General features: G+C 52.5%; 1 protein-coding gene across 2 annotated transcripts; it reads right to left on the bottom strand.

The window, feature by feature from the left end:
* Window positions 1-7,992: 7,992 nt before the first annotated feature.
* On the bottom strand, window positions 7,993-13,057 carry LOC115637349 (sushi, von Willebrand factor type A, EGF and pentraxin domain-containing protein 1-like). 2 transcript variants are annotated; one of them, XM_030538545.1, is made up of 4 exons: window positions 12,343-13,057; window positions 10,853-11,037; window positions 10,085-10,288; window positions 7,993-9,266 (listed from the first exon to the last, which is right to left on the bottom strand). In XM_030538545.1, the coding sequence occupies exons 1-4, from the start codon at window positions 12,579-12,581 to the stop codon at window positions 9,253-9,255; spliced, it is 642 nt and encodes a 213-aa protein (XP_030394405.1). In that variant the 5' UTR covers window positions 12,582-13,057; the 3' UTR covers window positions 7,993-9,252. The 2 variants fall into 2 exon arrangements, with proteins under 2 accessions (XP_030394405.1, XP_030394406.1); XM_030538546.1 differs by having other exon boundaries at window positions 10,853-11,644.
* Between the last annotated feature and the right edge of the window lie 5,484 nt (window positions 13,058-18,541).

Raw genomic sequence — 18,541 nt, forward strand, 5'->3', positions numbered from 1 at the left:
CAAGGTGGTGGGGGCATGTCCTAGGACAGGAATACCTGGGGTCAGGAATATGTATCAGCAGAGCTGTGGTGAAGTGATGGGGGTAGAGGAGCTGAGGCATGGGGGCTGCAGGTCAGGACTGAGCTGCCTCAGCCAGGCTGTGGTGGGGTGTCTTGGAATAGAGGAATCTCACCCTCTATTCAGGCCCCCATCAATGTGGTATCAGAGCCCTGGAGTTCCTCACCAGAGCTCACACAGCACTGGCACCTCTCTGCCTGGCTCCTGCCATCGCTATTAGTCACACATAACACCCACAACATTTCTTAAAGCATGGAAGACATATGGAAATGAGCGGCATTAATGAGGATATTAATTAGAAAACCATCTGCTGAGCCGTGGAGCGCTTTCCTGCTGCCACAGCTAGTCAAGGGGAGGGTGGGAGACAGCTGGAGACTGTGACTATGTGCCCATGGGTTGGACCAAACTCATACTGGGAATCAGTCAGACTGGGAGTCAGGCACAAGCCATGTGTAATGGCAGGGGAGCCAGCTGCTGCCAGGGGCGGTAGTGAGGGATGGTTAAAGGAGTACAGAGGTCTCCAAGCTGGGCATTAGAAAGGCCAGGGAGCTGTGAATACCCCAATGAGGGGACTTGTTTATACACAGAACAAGGCTCAGTGTGGTGAATTCTTCATTCCTTTAAGGCACGAAAATAATCAAGTTATCTTGTGGGTTTACACAAGTGCCAGAAGGGAGTTAAGTGCCTATTGAAAGTCAGTGGGAGCTGGGGGTGGAGGGGAGTGAAGTTTCCAAAAGCTCCTAAATGACTTGAGTGCTGCTGACTTTCACTCTGACTTGGGCTCCCGTCACTTAGGCCCAGATTCACGAAGGTATTTAGGCTCCTAACTTCCACTGAAATCAATGGATGCTAGGAGCTGGGCCTTAGGCAAATCCTACCCTGGGTGCCTAACTCCCTTAGGTACCTTGGTCTATACCCAGCCTAAGACATTCCTGGATTTGTGCGCTGGAGCCAATGAATGTTCCATGTAAGCTCATAAGCCGATTCTACATTCTGGATGGTTTGTGTCATTTTTCTTTAACAGCAGAAGTTAAACAATTCTGGGTTTGCGTTTTGCGGAAACCGCTGCCTGTCCTGTCCATCCTTTGGCTTCACTCCTGCCCTGTCAGTAGCGCTGGAAAGGGGATCCCCTCTCGTTGGCATTCCCATGTGTGAGATGAGCTTGGTGGGGTCTCAGTCCAGTCCCTAGGACGTAAGTGTCTACAGCTCAGAAATTAGCCCCCTTTCCGGCAGCTTCAGGAGCAAATAGGCTGCGGAAACTGAACTCCCCTTGGGCTAATAACACGTCTTGCCAAACTTTGGTTTTTGGGCCAGGGACTGTCTCTCATTCTGTCTATACAGCACCTAACACAATGGGGCTCTGAGCCTGGCTGGAGCCTTCAGTTGCTACCACAATACAAATGATTAATAATACCTTGAGGCAGGACTGAAACGCACAGGTGAGCTGGTGGCAGAGCTGCTTGCCCAGCTGCCCATGTGGTGTGGATGAGCAGAGGATTCAGTCCCTTGGACTGTGGCCATTTCACAAGAGGGTCCCCGCTGCTGTGCTCCTGAGTGGAGCTCCCCCAGCACTGAACTCACACACATTCTGACACCACCCCACAAAACTCAGCCCACCTTAGAGCCATTACTTGCTGCGGCTTGTGGGAAAGGAGCGAGTCAGGAGCCATAACGCTAGCTCTGTTATTAATTTGCAGGGCAGTAGGACCTAGAGGCCCTACTGAGATCAGGGCCCCCTTGTGTTAGGCACTGTGCAGACAGAGGGGTCTAAACAGCCCCTGCCCAGAAGGGGGGACAGTCTGGTCTCTTTGTTGGGGAAGTGAGGCCACGACTCCTAGTTAGGATCCTGCCTGCTGGCTTGGCTGTAAGAAAGAAGCTCTCTAGGCTGAACTTTGAGCCTAGCGTTGCATTGGACACTGTGGCTTTGGTACAGCCATATGGGAAGTAAGGGGACATGGCCGTTCACAGAGATGTGAGCCTATCGTGGTGGCTGCACTCCGAAGGGTCTGACAACAGGAACTCTCTCCCCCATCCTGGCTAAGGGATAACCTGTCCTGGTGGGTGTTGGACTGGAGTTGTGGGTGACCCATGGACCTAGCTTAGGATTAGACTGTATCCTGGGTCAGGGAATACATCCACTGGTCTGTTAACCATGTACCTCATCGGGCATCTGCCTCTAGCCATGGTTAATAGCTGGTGAAACAGAGAATGGCACAAAACTCCATGCTGTATGGTACCATAGGTGTGAATCTGTGTGTTCCTTCTGACCCTTGTGTACTTGAGGTTTGGTCATGAAGCAAAAGATCTGTGCACTCTGTTTAGTGCGTGTGGCACTTATGTTTTATTGAAATGGTGATTAAAATTTGCCAAGCCCTGAGTAAATTCTACTTGCAGCATTTCACTCGGGATGGGATTTTTGGAAGCACCTAAATGACTCAGGAGCACAAGTCCTAGGGACTTTCTCTGGGACCAGTGCTCCTAGGTCATTTCAGTGCTTTTGAAAACCTCACCCTCTGTGACCTCCTGCAGCGGTGAGTTCCACAGGTCGAGTATAATCAAACAGAAAGAGAACAACACCTAATGGGAATGGAATGATATTTCCTTTCACTGGCTCTCAGTTTAGTGCTATTCAATTGCAGCATGTGATTCCTTGTGCCTATATAATAAAACAATCATGTTTAATAATTGTTACTAGTTGTACTGCAGTAGCACCTTGGAGTCAGGTCCTGAATCAGGGACACACTGCACAGTCGCAGAACACATAAGACCTTCTATAGTCTGTACTATCCCCATCAGGGCTCTGGAAACTGGGACAGAACGCGGAAGCTCTCCTAAGAGGTTTTTAAATCAGTAGTAGTGCTGGAAAATCACTGTGATCTTGCTGTAAACATATTTTAATTACCCTTACAGCACATGTGCCTCCAATTCCCTTTGCCTCTCTCTCTCTCGCTCTCTCTCTCTGCTGGAGAGAATAATCCATTGCCTCTTCCTTTGTATTTCCAGGGCTGGAGTGGAGATAGGGTTACCCTGAGCTCTAGGAAGATTCCCATGGGGAGCAAGAGGCTGCTTCCTGCTGGAGCCAACCTAATGCGAATGGAGAGGAACCTGTGTGGCTAAAAGCCTTTGCCATCCACTCGAGCTGCTGAATATTTATTCCTACTGGCAATGAAAGGAGAGAAGAAATCGAGGCAGCTCAGAGTGATTCTCCGCCTGGATGAGAAGCCCCTGCGGCAGGGGGTTGTGTTTGTGCTGCCTGCAGTCTATAAAATAGCTCATGTGGTCAGATGATGGATGTTTTACAAAGGGCTTAGGCAATAGTGGCCTGTCCATCAACCCAACCCACTGCTTAGCTGGCCCCAGCTCACCTAGGGGCAGCAGTGAGGGCCACAGCGCCTGCCAGCTAAACTCAGCTTATTGCTGGTCTGTTGGGATGGGGGATTGGCGTAAGGTCTATGCCCTGGCTGGATGTTAGGGCACAAACAGCACACGTAATTGCTCACCACAGCCCTGCCCCCAGCCTCACACTGACTACGCAGCTCCTGAGCTGATCTGGTCTCTCCCTGCAGCAAGGGGACCACAGGGGAAGAAGCTCTTCACTCTGGCTTGGGCCCATAGGCTGCAGGGCTGGCCCTGGATCAGGTTCAGTGGATCCTCGAAGCACAGACTGCGTTGGCAGATGGGCATCTCTCCATGCCCTGAGCTGAGGGAGAAGGTACTGGTGCAATCTGGGGAGAGGGATTGGCCCATTTCTTTCCTGCTGAGCCCCAGACAGAGATCTAGGTACCCCAGGGGATTCCCTTTCTCTCACCCCTTCGTTCCTGGCAGGATGCCCCTTGCAACAGTCTCACTCTTTCCCCGCTCTGGGACTGCACAGGTTTCATGCCAGGTTACAGATGGATGAGGCCCATCGACTCCCACCCCCTAGGGAGCCAGGCCAGGACTGTTCACAGGACAGCACATACATCTGGGCTTTGGCCAGTCCTGCTTAAACTAGTCCCACAGGATGACAGAGTCATTGTCAAGCCCTCTCGCCCGCCCTCCCTCCCTGCATCTCTAACTCCCACTAGTCACTGGGGCCAAGACCCAGCACTGCCTTATCTCTGGCCTTGGCTCATTGAGATGCTGTCCAGACACAACATCGCGTTCTCTGGACCACCTGAGCCCCCGAGGTTGCACCCCAGGCCACAGTGTATTCTCAGAGGGCCTGGGGTTTGCTCAGCCCCAGCCCTGCATACTCCCTGCCCCCATGCTGCAGTCACAGACCCATGTAGTTATGTTCTTCCCTCACCTCGGCCCCTCCAATGTAGTCACTTCTCAGGTGATTTGCTATAAGAATAAAACCCCAGGACTGAGCCCTCCTTTGCCAGCCCGGCCTCCCAGCTCGACCAGTTCAGAGAGCGGCTTTTCCCTCCTGGGGACTAGCTCCCCTTCCCCGCCCCCCTGCCTCCAGCACAGGTCACTTACCCAAGCTGCTCCTCTCTTCAGAGCTCCAGCCCCAGAGCAGATCTGCCCAGTTGCTAGGCTGGGAGCACATACTAAAGTGCCTTGGAAGTAACTAGGTTAGGCAGCTAGAGGACAAGCTCTGTGTGTGTGTGCGTGTAGCTTTAAATTCTCTACCTGTCACTTGTGCATGCTCACAGCCTCCTCCTCTGGCAGGGAGGATGGGATGCTGCCGCTGCCGCTGCTGCAGTGAGGTTACTTGCAGTCAAACTCCAGCCACTGCTGCTCAGCTCCATTGCCTTGGAAAAGCCTGCCATCCTTCCCAGCCCCCTCCCATTCCTGCAGAGGACTGGGCAGGTGGGGGCAGCACGGGGAGGAGATACTGGGGTGAAAACGACTCCTGTCACAGCTATTTTCAGAATGACACTGGCTCCCTCCGGCCCTCGCCCCTCAGTGTTTGCACATGACACACAAGGATAAGAACAGAGCTGCTGGTTTTTAAGTCTCCCATGGTGGTGGCAGCTTCTAGGGAGCTGAGGTTGGCCAACCTGTTCCGCTGGGACGCTGCTGCTGGAGTCCTCGGCAGTTCCAACAGGGATAATGGGCTGGTCTGAGCAGCATTGCACAGGCCCGAGCAGCACTGCACAGGCCCAAGAACTTCCCCCAGTGCCTCCTGCATGGAGCCCAATAGCCAGCAGCTGATTGTTGCTCACAGGATGACCATCCTGAGTTCCAGCTCTCTCTTGTAGGTCCTTACCTGTCTCTAGCCCACTAGTATCTGAGCACCTCACACTCTTCAGCATATTGATCCCCTCAATCCCCTCGGCCTGCCATGAGATAGGGCAGCACTCTTTGGGAACAACAAAGGTAAAAGGATTCTAGTTATTATCCACATGGGAAACTGAGGCACAGAGGGATTAAGAGACCTGTGCGAAGTGTCAGTCTGTAGTGAAGCAGGGAATTGAACGCAGGTCTCCTAAGGCCTAGGCTACAGTGCTAGCCACTATCCATCCTTCCTCCCAGTTAAATGGGGCTACTCAATGTTAACAGAGTCTAGTAGGGAGCCCCACCTCACACTCCGCAGGACAAGCTGCTCTCTAACTATTAGGGATTGGGATGAGACCTTGCAGGTTATCGCACGTCTATCGACCTGGGGCTTTCTTGCACCTGTCTCTAAAGTGCCAGCGGTTGGCTTTGGTGGGAGCTGGGATAGGGAGCTAAATGAACCACAGGTCTCCTGCTTTCTGGCTGGAGAGGACAGTCAACAGGGCTGAAAAACCCTGGAACCCACAGGGTCAAATTCAGCAGCATCCATCCTTTGCCCTTCCCCGCTGGATACACCGAGGTCTGTGCAGCTACTGGAGGCTATGAACTCTCCCCTCTGCAAGGGCGTTAAAGATCCCTACCCTAGTGACCTAGCTTCCTCCTCCCCCTACACTCGGGGAGGCACTGGCTCCCCCAGAGCTGGCTGCATTTCACAGGGTCTGGGTTTCTAAGCAAAGGTGCTGCAAGGAGAATATTTTTGCCCATCTAAATCCTCTTTTCCCCGAGTAGATCATCTCCACCGTACAGCTGGGGGATCTCCAGCTCCGACAGGGAGGGACTGGTCCAAGGTCACAGCTGGAACCAGTACATTTCTTTTACGCAGGCAGCAGCCCAGGCATAATTGAGGTGCAGCATGCACAGGGCTGAGCAGCATGTGCAGATTTGTTTGGATGGAAGAGTTGGTGCACAGTAGGGCCTGTGGCTGTGGAGAGTCAGGGGAGGGTCTGTTGCCTCCATCTCCTTAAAGAGAGGCCAATTTCCCTCTTTGCAATGCTGCTGCAGAGAAGGATGTAAAAGGAAACCTGCCTTTATAGCTAAATCTCATACTGCCCCTTGCAACGAACAGGAGCTCAGCCATCAACTTCCATGGGATAAAGCACTGACCTTTGGAGAGGGGAAACTGGGTTCAGCATAACCCCCTGCCACTGCCTAGCTGGGATGTAAACCATCCATCCACTCAGTGGGAGCAGCCCCAGCCCGCTGGAGAATCAGGATGGAACAGTAGCTGGGACAGGCCCTCAAGGTGCTGACGTTGACCGCAAAGAGGAGCAGCCCATGGATTCACTGGAGATGGAAGGTGGTAGAGAAGCAGGCTCAGAAAGCTCTGGGTAAACAACAGCTTCCAGCCTCATCTGTGGAGGGACAGAGGATGGGAACTGAGATTCCCCTTTAACAAGAGAAGAGCACTGGCGGCTACAGGCACAGCCTTGCACGGTATGTGGGACTTGTTCCGTGTGTGAGCCCAGGCACCAGCCGGACTTCTCTCCTGTTGGCACCCTCAGTGACTCGTTGGCCATAGCAACTGCCTTAGCTGCCTTTACTGGCTGAGTTCACCCATCAGCCTGCCCAAAGCTGCAATCAGCTGAGCTAGCAGTATGGGGACAGAGCATTAACCATCTCCATCAATCAGCCTCATGCCTCCACCAGCTGTAGCAATGAGGTGCTCAGACTCCAGAACCTACAGGAGAGTGGTGAACACGTGAGCTGGGGAGGACAGACCGCTGGTGGGTAGCAACACCTAAGAAGGACTAGCACTGTCTGTGTATGTCACCTCCTGGATGCAAGGCGCTACCACTCCCTGGAAGCCTGTGAACCTGCACCCAATACCCTAGCCGTGAACTCAAGCTCCTGGCTTTGGTCCTGTTAGGTTTACAAATTCAATTCACAGTAAACACAGTGCTGGGGAAATACCTGGACGAACAGCAGGCAACAGCCAAGGGAGAGGACGCTGGTTATCCTCATTTGGTGCTGCATACTACTGGCCAAACTGAGAAATGCCACCTTGGTCAGAATCAGAGGGGTAGCCGTGTTAGTCTGGATCTGTAAAAGCAGCAAAGAATCCTGTGGCACCTTTTAGACTAACAGACGTTTTGGAGCATGAGCTTTCGTGGGTGAATACCCATTTCTTCAGATGCATGTGGTGGAAATTTCCAGGGGCAGGTATATATATGCTAGCAAGCAAGCTAGAGATAACGAGGTCAGTTCAATCAGGGAGACTGCTCCCTGGCCAGCACGGCTCACATTAGAACTGGTCAAATGTTTTCAGTGGAAACTTTTTCATAAAAATGAATACAGTGTTTCTAACAGTGTCATTTCCAGGGGAAACATTCACGTCCAATGATCTTTTTTCAGTGTTTCACTAAAACAAAACCAAAAAACAAAAAAAAATTCACTTTTTGGCACCCAAAAAGTTTTGGCCACGACCTAAAAAAAAAAATTTGTCCCCGTTTTTTTGGTGCTGGCACTTGCCAAAACCCCAAAACAAAATCTATCATTTTTTTCATTGGTTTGTTTCATGGGAACAAAATCCCACTTCCCAACCAGCTCCACCCCCAGCACTGGAGGAGAGATGGGGCTTCTGAACACAGGGACTTAAAGGGGTGGAGTGTGGACGGAAGCCACAGGGTAAGGAGACGCCTTGAACAACATCACTGAAACACTCATCACCTCTGGACAGATTTATTGGCGCGATGGTCACAGGCTTGGAGCCAGTGGTCAGAGACAAAGCCCCTAGGGCAGAAGCAGCATTTGCCATACATAGCATTTAATCCTCACCTTCCCCATGCCTACCTCACATGTGGCCAGGAGGGAAAACTCCACTGGCTGATCCTTTTGTGTCCCACAGACCCTCCCCACTTGCTAGGTGAGGGAGAGCATTTGACAGAGGTTGCTGGGTGCCAAGGAGTAGCATGGCACCACAGCAAAGCAGGCAAGGAAGGGGATTCCCTTCAACTGCCTTCTATTGCCCTGTGTCAGAAGAGGAAACAGGTGCCTAATCCCACATTAGGGCAGGACCGACCCTCTCCCCCACCTAGAACAGCTGCTCCCTCTCCCCTCTCACTGTGGGTGGTGCATTCCCCCTGCTAAAGGGGGCACTTGCAGAACAATTCACCTTTTTCTATAGTTGGCCCCTGACTAAAGCTCCTTTAAGCTGAAGGCCTCTGCTCCCCGCTTCTTCCCCTCTGCCGTGAGAGGGACTGGGACTCGCCAAGGCAGGCATGCAGGTGGGAGGGAGGGGCAGTCCCTTTTGGCCAAGTGGTTTGGTTCACTGCACCTGCTGCCAATGGAACCTGCTCACGCAGACTCCTGCTCTGGCCAGAGGCACCAGGGGAGGCTGCAACAATCGGTGGTCCTGAGATAATGATGCTCTTCATTCAAAGGATGTTACAGACAGTGAACCCCCACATGCCCCTACACCCAGCGGGGGATATTATTCATCCCCATTAAGCAGATGGGAAACTAAGGCAGAGATCGGTGTCATCCTTTGCCTAAGGTCTCAGAGGAGGGAATACAAGTCTGGAGTCCTTGGCTCCCATTCCTGTTCTTGGAACACTGGTCCCTTTCTCCCACACTGTAACCCGCTGCAGAGTAGGGAGATGACTGTATATACCCATGCGCTTGTTCGGAACAAAGCAGGGTGCAAAGGGTTAAGTTATGGGGGAGGCAATCCTTTCCTCTGCAGATGCTGCACTACAAGACAGGCTGGCAAATGGTTCCAGCCCAGGAGACAGACACAACCATGCACTTCCATGAGCACATTGCCAAGAGCGTGATATGAACAGGCGAATGGAGGAATCTGGCCTGATGGGGAGAGAGGCATGGTATGGTAGCCTATTGCGCCGTGAGCATCAGGCTGGCTGTTGCCCCTCCGGGGATGGAGCTCCCCTTCACAGCAGAACAGCTCCCCATGAATCCATCCGCCCCAGATTTCTACACGGAGGAAGCTGTAACGAGAACACGTTCAGACAATGGGCATCTGTTTCACGTTAGATTATCTTGACCATCACCCTCCCACGTGCCCCATGTCAAGTCAAAGGTGCCATGGAAGCACATCTGGACTGGCATGTGACTAACTTCTGCTCCTTGCCTCCCCTCTGCTCCATGGGCCAGCGAAGAGCAGCAGAGCGAAATTCACTTTCCTGCTCTAACTGTGGAGCCAACTGCAAAACCAAGTCACCAATTTCCCAGCTCTTGGCTCAGCTGGTGCCAATCCGGAGTAACGCCAGTGCAACCAGCAGAGTCATTCTGCATTACACAAGACACAAAATGGGCAGACAGTAGCTTTTTTCATACTGGGATCAGATTACTTAGATACTGCCCTCAGGGGCGCTCTGGAAAAGGCATGCCTCTCTGGGGTGGAACCTGGCAACTGATAGCCTGCACCAACAATGCACCAGAGTTTAGGACAAGAGGTGAAGAAAGAAACTTGACTAATCCTGTGGTCACAAGTAGACCAGCCAAACCACACACGTGCAGTGTCAGGCATAAAACCCAGGACCTTTAGGACCAAAGAACACCAGGGTTGACTGCTACAGCTGAAGGAGAATCTCTATCAGGAGCAGCACATTAAGGCTTTTACTCTATAAGGAGTAGCCACTAGGGGGTGACATGATCACACATGCACAGGAGAGCAGGTCCAATACATTCCACCCAGCCCAGGGCAGCGATTGTGTTGCAGTAGGATGGGAGCAGCAGGGAAGTCCCACCAGGTTGGCTGGGGAGGCAGCTCCCTCTGACTGCTTTATGGGGAGGAGTCACTTACAGCAGGGGACATAGCAATCACACTCGCAGAAGTCGCAGCGCGCGAACCAGCAGGTCCAGCTCCACCGCTTAGTGACGCAGTTGGAGATCTTGATGCAGCCATGGTTGAGGAAGGCCCCGAGGTGAGCCTTGTCCGTGCAGGTGGAGGAGCAGCTGCCGTCGATGTCCCGCTCATTAATCTCAATCTGGCCCTGGAGGCATATCCCTGATGGGGACAGACAGCAGCCGTTACCCCGGGGCTGCAGGTTGGCCCTGAGAACAGAGCCTGGGAGTTATTAGCATGCAGCTGGGCATGGTTATCAGAGCAGTGGGGGTGATGAGGCATCAGGCTGCCAACGGCAGCAGCACCCCGGGTTCCAATAACCTGCCCTGCAGCCTTTTAGCTCACAGGTCCCCAAGCCAGGCAGACCCAGCACATTCTCCAGAGCTTATAACACCCCCAAGGGAGCACAGTAAAAGTTGATGGTGCAGCCCCAGGCTGACATAGGAGAGCGGCACTCCACTCTCCCCCTGCTCCTGACTGCAGAGGGGTAGAGGAGCAGACGTATTTCCTCCATTAGCCCCCTCCCTGCCACACATCAGGGATGTCTGAACAGAGCTCACCCAGTGCAGCCAGATCTGTGGACTACACCGACTCCCTTGTGGAGAACTGGCAAATAAGGGGCACTCCAGCCACCACTGGGATGCAGCCACCTCTGGGGTGGAACATTAGCTCCTCCCAATCCTACCTGCTTTACTGCCCATCGGTGCTGCACGGCACAGTACTCACGGAGGCAGGTAGGTTTAGGTGTCCAGTGGCCATCAGACTGGCAAGCTCTGGCTGGGTCCCCCACCAGCAGGAAGCCGGGCCGGCAGCCGTAGCGCACCACAGAGCCCACCCACCAGTCGTTGCCATAGACCATGGAATTGAAGTCTGCCTCTGGCCGCCCACAGTTCACTGAGAAGAGAAAGATCCTGGGGGACAGTGCAGGTTGGAAGTGTGAAGGTATTGCCACCACCCCAGATACAAAAGGGGAGGCAGAGAGCAGCATGTCATAGGTACATGCTTGGCATCATTGGGTGCCAAGGGCTGCTGGCATAATTCAACAGCCCCAGAAGGATGCCAAGGGAACAAACCAGATCCCAGGGGCGGGGGGAAGCACGCTGGATCCCAAAGAGATGGCAACAGCATACATTATGGATGACAAGGGTAAATCGCTCCTGGGATCCGTGATGGCCAGGGTATCTGCCACAGCCTGGATGACTGCTACCAATGCTGGTAAACTGCTCTGGGTATGTGACATGGAACCTAAATGGATGCTAGGATGCCAGGGGCTGTAGGTAGATGCTCCAGATCCCAGAGAGGATCCATTGGTCCATCTCCTGGATGCCAGGAGGCCGAGGATACTGAAATGTTGCAACAAGTCTGTGTCCTGGGGCAGGCTGGGGGGCTGATGCATTAACCTTGTCAACACCTCATGACGCCAACAGCTGCTGTAATTCCTTGTCAAGGGGCCCCTCAGGAAATGCCCCATACTTCTCGCTCCCCACATGCCCCCAAAATCCTCCAGGCCAAAGACAGCTTTTGATAGAGAGAAGAAGGGCTTTTGGGGTCATATATAGAGAGAGATGTATGTATATGTTGTATGTATATAAAAACTACAAACACAAAAATATATATACACACATACAACAAACAGGTTTGAATTGAACCAAAACCATTGTATTTTTTAAAAATCTCTCATCAAATAATAAAACAATTCATTTCAAATCAACTAAAATGTTTTGGGTTAACTTGACATGCATTTTTTTCATTTCAATTCACTATTTCTATCCACCCCCCCTTTACAATTTTTTTTTAAATTGGCGAAATATGAGAACAACATGCCATGTTGAAACAAAAACAAAACAAACAAAGAAAGCATTTCAACTTCAAACAAATCTAGATTTTTCCCCGTAGAAGCTATTCATTGAATTCGACTGAAATTTGCAGATTGTTCCAGAGACACACACAAAAAAATCATGTTTTCAGCCAAATTTCTATTTGTCAAACCAAATGCACCAGCGGCTGTTCCTGGAGACAGCCTCCCACACATGAAAATCCCCTGCCTCAAGGGAACGTGGGACAGTGGCTGCTGTAGTTGAAGGTCTCTGTCTGCCCTCCTCGCTCACAGCCAGCCACCCATCCACACCCCCATCAATTCAGGCATGTTTGAGTCTGCACAGTCCCTCTCCCACCAAGCTCAGCCTCTCCTTTGCTCTCCCCCGGCACTCCTATACCTCGACAGAAGGATTTGTATCCCAGCCAGCAGCAGCTGCCATTCCCACACTGGCTCCTCTTCAGCTCCTTGTGTTTCCCTCTGCAGCCCCCCATGCAAATGGGGGCCGTGCCTGACCAGTATGTGTCCAAGCTTCCTGGAGGGACAGATCAAGGCAGAACAGGGAGGGATGGGCTTGGGCCTCTCTCTTCTCCCAGGTTCTGGGGCACCCCCACAATTCTGTCCCCCCCCCACACCCATTCTCTTTCCCAGCTGGGCCAGGCTCTCCCAAGGCTCAGCAGCAGCACTGAGCCTGCCAGGGTGTGTCTACACTGCAGCTGGTGCAAGCCTCCCAGCCGGGTAGATGGACTCATGTCAGCCAGGCTCGAGCGAGCGTGCTAAGAATACCAGTGTGACTTGGCTAGGCTCCAGTGCCCGAGCTCCAGCCAGAGCCGTGACTTCCACCAGCCCCAGGGAAGCCGGTTGGGAGATCAAGCAGGACCCTGCTAGCTGTCATTGCAGCAGGGTCAGCCCCAGGCCTTTCTAAGGGCCCCAAGTAGCGTTCTGCATTCCTGTGGCCCTTCACAGCCCCACAGACCTTTACAGATGCTAAGGGGCCTCCTGAGGAGCACAGGGCAACTAAAAGGATTAGGGGTTTAGAACAGGCCCATATGAGAAGAGATTAAAGAGGCTAGGATTTTTCACCTTGGAAAGGAGGAGACTAAGGGGGGGGGGATATGATAGAGGTATATAAAATCATGACTGATGTGGAGAAAATGAATAAGGAAAAGATATTTACTTGTTCCCATAATATAAGAACTAGGGGCCACTAAATGAAATTAATGGGCAGCAGGTTTACAACAAATAAAAGGAAGTTCTTCTTCACACAGCGCACAGTCAACTTGTGTAACCCCTTGTCTGAGGAGGTTGTGAAGGCTGGACTATAACAGGGTTTAAAAGAGAACTGGATAAATTCATGGAGGTTAAGTCCATAAATGGCTATTAGCTAGGAAGGGTAAAGAATGGTGTCCCTGGCATCTGTCAGAGGGTGGAGAGGGATGGCAGGAGAGAGATCACTTGATCTTTACCTGTTAGGTTCACTCCCTCTGTGGCACCTGGCATTGGCCACTGTCAGTAGACTGATACTGGGCTGGATGGACCTTTGGTCTGACCCAGTACGGCCGTTCTTATGTTCTTAAGCAGGTATTGGAGGCAGTGAGGAGACAGACGCACAGACAAAGGGAATGATTTGCCCAAGGCACAAGGAGTCATTGGCAGAGCTGGGGATAGAACCCAGGAGCCCTGGCTCCCATGGCATTTATGGCACATCTGATTGACAGGTCTGAGATCTGACGCCCCTCTCTTTATCCTTTGCAGAGGTGCAGCCCAGACAGCAGCAGCAGCTCAAACTGATCCTGCCAACAGGTCTCAACCCTGCCATGGCGTTCCCAATGGCTTTTCTCTGACGCTGCCAACAAGGGACTCTCACTGCAGGTGGCACCTGCATTTCCTGGCTGCAGGAGGGACCCAAAGTGGGACTGGCAAAGTTGCACCCTGAGAATGCTGCAAGGGTCTGGAAGCAGTGAGGGGTGGGAGTTATCGGGGCCCTGACGAGACTGCCAACACCAGCAGGTCCAGATCAGCACCAGAACCTCCCACCCAGCTCAGAGCATGCCAGGGAAGACAAGACCAACTCCTGCCCTCTCCATTGATGGGGAAGCGAAACAGATAAGAGCACAGAGCTCCTCTGCCCCTGAGAAGCAGGGATCACTCAAGGCATCCAGCCTTGCCAGACAAAACCTATGCTGAGTCTGGGACTGACAAGGCAACATGCCAGGACAGGAATGGAGGATCTTTCCCAGCTCTGGGCAAAGACTGGGGTGGGTCCGGTTACAGTGTGATGCCACCATCAGCTTTGTGGCATGGGAGAAGGGGTGACCTCCCACAGTGCCCTGCTGCATGGGCTGTGACTCAAAGGGTGGGATCTGCTTAGAGCATTGCCAGCCTATGGCCCTGCAGCAAAAGGAGGGTGTCTGAGAAAGCACAAGCAGCTACCACCCCCTTTCCTTGGTGGATCCCATCAGGAGTAGCTCAGTCTCTGGGTCGGCGACTCCGCTCAGACTGCAGAGCTGCTGCCCTACGACCATAGCAAAGCAGCTCTTCCCCGCAGGGACATCGACCAGGACTGGCTGGATCCCAACACAGCTAGCTCTTTCCCTAGTGGCTCTCGGGCAGCACACTGTGTGTAGCAAACACCTCCTGCTCCGTTACTTACCTTCCTCCTCCTCACCAGAGACAAACCCAGCCAGCGTGACTAAGACGAGGAATCCCAGCTCCATGGTGCTCATCGCAGGCCCAGTCCAGTGCCCTCTCCACATGCTGCCCTGCCCTCCTTCGTTCTTCTAAGGTTCCAGTCCTTCGCCCACTGACCTTGGACTCCAGCTTTTAAAAGACCCGGAGTATTTGCTTTTCCATCTCCCCCTTGCCAGGGGATGCTGACTGGGCTGACCTAGCTGCCAGCAGGGTCTGGCTCCGTTCCAATCCAGCCTTCCCATGGAGGAGGGGAACTTCGCTTTTATCTGCTCAGGACAGAGGCACCTTACAGGTCCGGTAGCAAGGGGAGGGCTTGGCGGGGGAGGGGGGGGACTGGAGGAAGAGGCTTCCTTTAATCCCCATTCTCTCTTCCCTGCAGATAATCCTCTGGCAAAACGATTACCTTTTTACAGCTTCTGCTGTGGCTGCAGCAATTAAAGACCCCAGAGGCCACAATCCCACAGAGGAGCACCAGTAAAGTTTCCAACTGGGCCCTACAATATTTCCTGACCTTACATTCTATTGGTCTATGCCAGGGACAGGTGAGGCACTGCCCATATATCCACCTGTGGAGACCCAGGTTCCTTGACCTGTGTAGTGCCATGGAATGGAGCTGGAGATATACCGGTTCACTGCAGCTTTTGGCACAGATTTGTTTCTACAAGGTGCTGGCTAGGCTCTGTTGCCTGGAATGCTCTTGCTGCGAAGGCATCCTTGGTACAGCTGATCAGAACCAGGTTACGCCAAGCATGAGACACAAAATGGGACACATCTAGCTGAAAGCCTTTGACCTCTGGGGCATGCACAGATGCCTCCCTGTCCAGTCCCCTCTCAGCCTGGATGTGAGAGTTGAACCTCTGTGGAGGCGCTGTTCTGCTCTCGATAGCCACGAGTGAGCACTCAAGGAAATTAAGAGCCAGCTCCACAACCTGGAAATCCTCGGGCCATCCAAGCCACATTTACAGCATGGGCAGCGTAGGCTTCCCCCATGCCTCCTGGCAGCATGCTTCACCCCAGCCTTGCAACTCCACCTCTGTAGGACAGTGTCCAGGGCCCATTCACACCTTTGTCCCCTCTGCAGAGGCTACATGCCAGTTGTGAAGGTGGGTGCACACACACAGTGCGGATCTCTGTCAGTAGGGAACCAGACTGAGAAACCCATTTGACACAGGCCTCCAAACCACTCAAGGATTTTGATCATGACAGTATGAACTATTTCCACAGGGGCTGTCTTCCCTGCCCACCTCCACCTGGGAAAGTTTTGTCCAACAGACACTCACTCTCCTTCCCACCTCCCCACTTTTACTTAGGCCTGGTCTATACTCAAAAGTTACATTGGCATAAGTACATCAGGCAGAGGTGTGAAGAAACCAAGCCTGACCGGCACAGCTAGGCTGACAAAACCCCAGCGTAGACACAGCTATGTGGATGGAAGAACACTTCCATTGACATGGCTAGCTGTTCAGAGAGGTGGTGTTCCTATATAAGCCAACTCCTTCCAGTAGCATAGGCTGTTTCTATGTTATGGGGTGATGCTGGTATAATCTCCATAGCATGGGCATAGCCTTAGTATGTGAAGGAAAAGAAACCAGGGCAAGCTTCTACACTCGGCATAAAGAGCATCCCTTTGGGTGCTGCCCTCCACCACCTCCTGCTGTCAGGACACAACTGTGAACTATGCTCTTACTGGGTTTGTAATTAGAAAGGGAGCGGATGGCTGGGGGGTTAATGTGAAATGATTTCTCCACTGAAATAACCTGGAGCTCCAGTGGCTTTTGCTTTGCTGAACTACACTAGCAGGGAACGGGAAAGGCAGCGGCCACCACAGCACAGTGGCTGCTGAGGCCACAATCCTACTGTGTTGCCGGAGGATGGTCCGCTGAGCCTACACACAGTAATTGTCTCCCCGAGTCATAAGCAGAGCAAGATACCTGACTTCTGTGCACCTGCTTCATGAAACCAACTCCCTGGCTCCCGCCAGGGTCCCTTAATTCAGGCCTCTCCCATGAGACAGCAAGAATCCTGCCCCAATTATTGCCACCGGCAAACCCCTAATGGCAGCCAATGGCAGAGCTACTGGGAAAATCCCCCACCGAGCATGCCAGCGCTACAGGCTCAGCAGGGTCCTGCAACACCTTACTCAGTTTAGGACAGGAAGTGAAGAAAAATCCTGTATCGAGTAGAAACTGCAGGGAGGAAAAATGGCACCATGGGATGTTTTAATGAGCACAAATGCATTATCCAAAAGAGGGAGCCTGCAGGTGGGGCACTTGCTTTGTGGGATGAGTATCCAAATCACAGTGGTTTCCTAGAGGTCTCCCATCCAAGCCCTGACACAGGCTGGCTCTGAGCAGAAGGGCAGAGTTACACCAATTCAACTGAAGTTATGATTTTAAACCATTTAGTTAATCCAGTGCCAAAGAGCACGTGGACACTTATTAGGGTTTAAAGCAGGATTCCTGCAGTATACCTGAAGTCAATTCAGACCATGTTTAAACAAAACCAAAATGCCCCCCCTTAAACTGAAATAAGAGCTTCCCACACAGGGGTTTGCCCTGCTTTAACTGACGCGGTGCTGATGCGCCCGCTGACAGTCCCTCAGCCTACGAAGGCCCGTCAGAGCTGGACAGAGAACAGTAATCCTGCTCCATGGAGGATCCTGACATTTCAAAATTAACCCCCCAAATTTCAAAGTCCTCCACAAGCCAGAATGACCATTTTCCACCTAGCAAGACAGGAGCCCCAGCTCCATAGCAGCATGCCGGGCTGGCTGTCCCAGAGCCAGGGATCTGGGCTGCTGTGAAGCTGGGCTGGACTCTTAGCTCTTCCAAGCTCCCTGTCAGTCTGCCAGGCAGGCAAGTGTCAGCACAAACCAAAACTTTCCATGGCCCCAGATGCAGCTGGCAGAGGCCATCTTTTCTGCACCCTCAGTAACAGGAGGCAGCGCCCCAGTAAGACAAGCTCCATAATACACTGGTTAAGGCGATTACAGCTGTCCTGGGAGAGCAGCAGGTGCCCCCGTTAGCGGGGTCATCTTGGAGCAGGGAAGGTTATTCCAGGATTAGAAATAGGACAGCACCTCCAGGGGAACTGATCACCACCAGAGCCAGTCTACCAGTCGGAGGGCAGGACAGGGCTTCCCATTTACCTGCACTTTACAGTCATGTTCCTGCCACATCACAGTAGGATGGGGTCAGGCTGTCAAGCAACCAGACCAACCCAAGCCAGACAATAGCAATCTGCAATGGATCTGCTAAAAACTGATGTTAACCAATGTTTGGCTAGTGCCTTTCATCTTACAACCACCAACTTTAAGTGGGCCTCACTTGGCCCTCCCTGAAATGCACCCAGCTATGGGCGGAAACACAGCACTATTTGATTCCCCACAACACCACGATATGAAGGAAGACCAGAACTGTGCCCTCCACTGAAATGACAAAGAGGATTAGAGGCTGGAGCGACCATGAATACCTAGGCCAGAGACCTCTTAACGAGCATGGCATGTCAACACCTCACTGATGAGGACAATGCAATACAGGTAATGACTTGGACTGCAGAAGGGTTGCAGAGTTGTCTCCCAAGTCTACAAACAGAAGTTTAGAACTGAGACCCCTTGGGATCCCAGGAGAGAAAGAGGCCAGCTAGCACAGCTTGGTCCTGTGGTAGAGATTTGCTTGCAAGTTGACAGTGATCCCCTATGTTAAAGCAAGTAAAGGTCTCTGGGTCAATGGGAATGGCTGAGTCTTCCCTGTGCAGGGAAGAAGGTTGGGGGAGTGCTATCTCCAATCAGACGAGACAGCGTGCGTACGGAAAGCTATGAGAGGCACAGAGTAAAAGGAGATGCTCCTATAGCCAAGCTGGGGATTCCAGCAGCATGAAGGCGGCTGTGTGTGTCACTGGACATGCCG

The sequence above is a fragment of the Gopherus evgoodei genome, chromosome 19 (assembly GCF_007399415.2).
Source record: "Gopherus evgoodei ecotype Sinaloan lineage chromosome 19, rGopEvg1_v1.p, whole genome shotgun sequence".
Lineage (NCBI taxonomy): Eukaryota > Metazoa > Chordata > Testudines > Testudinidae > Gopherus > Gopherus evgoodei.

Excerpts from the sequence above, each read along its gene's own strand:
- LOC115637349 (XM_030538545.1), bottom strand. The coding sequence starts at position 12,581 with ATGGGTGTGGGGGGGGGACAGAATTGTGGGGGTGCCCCAGAACCTGGG. Across the intron at positions 11,038-12,342 it reads ATACAAATCCTTCTGTCGAG|GATCTTTCTCTTCTCAGTGA; the intron begins GTATAGGAGTGC and ends ACTGTCCCCCAG. Across the intron at positions 10,289-10,852 it reads ACCTAAACCTACCTGCCTCC|GGATATGCCTCCAGGGCCAG; the intron begins GTGAGTACTGTG and ends TGTCCCCATCAG.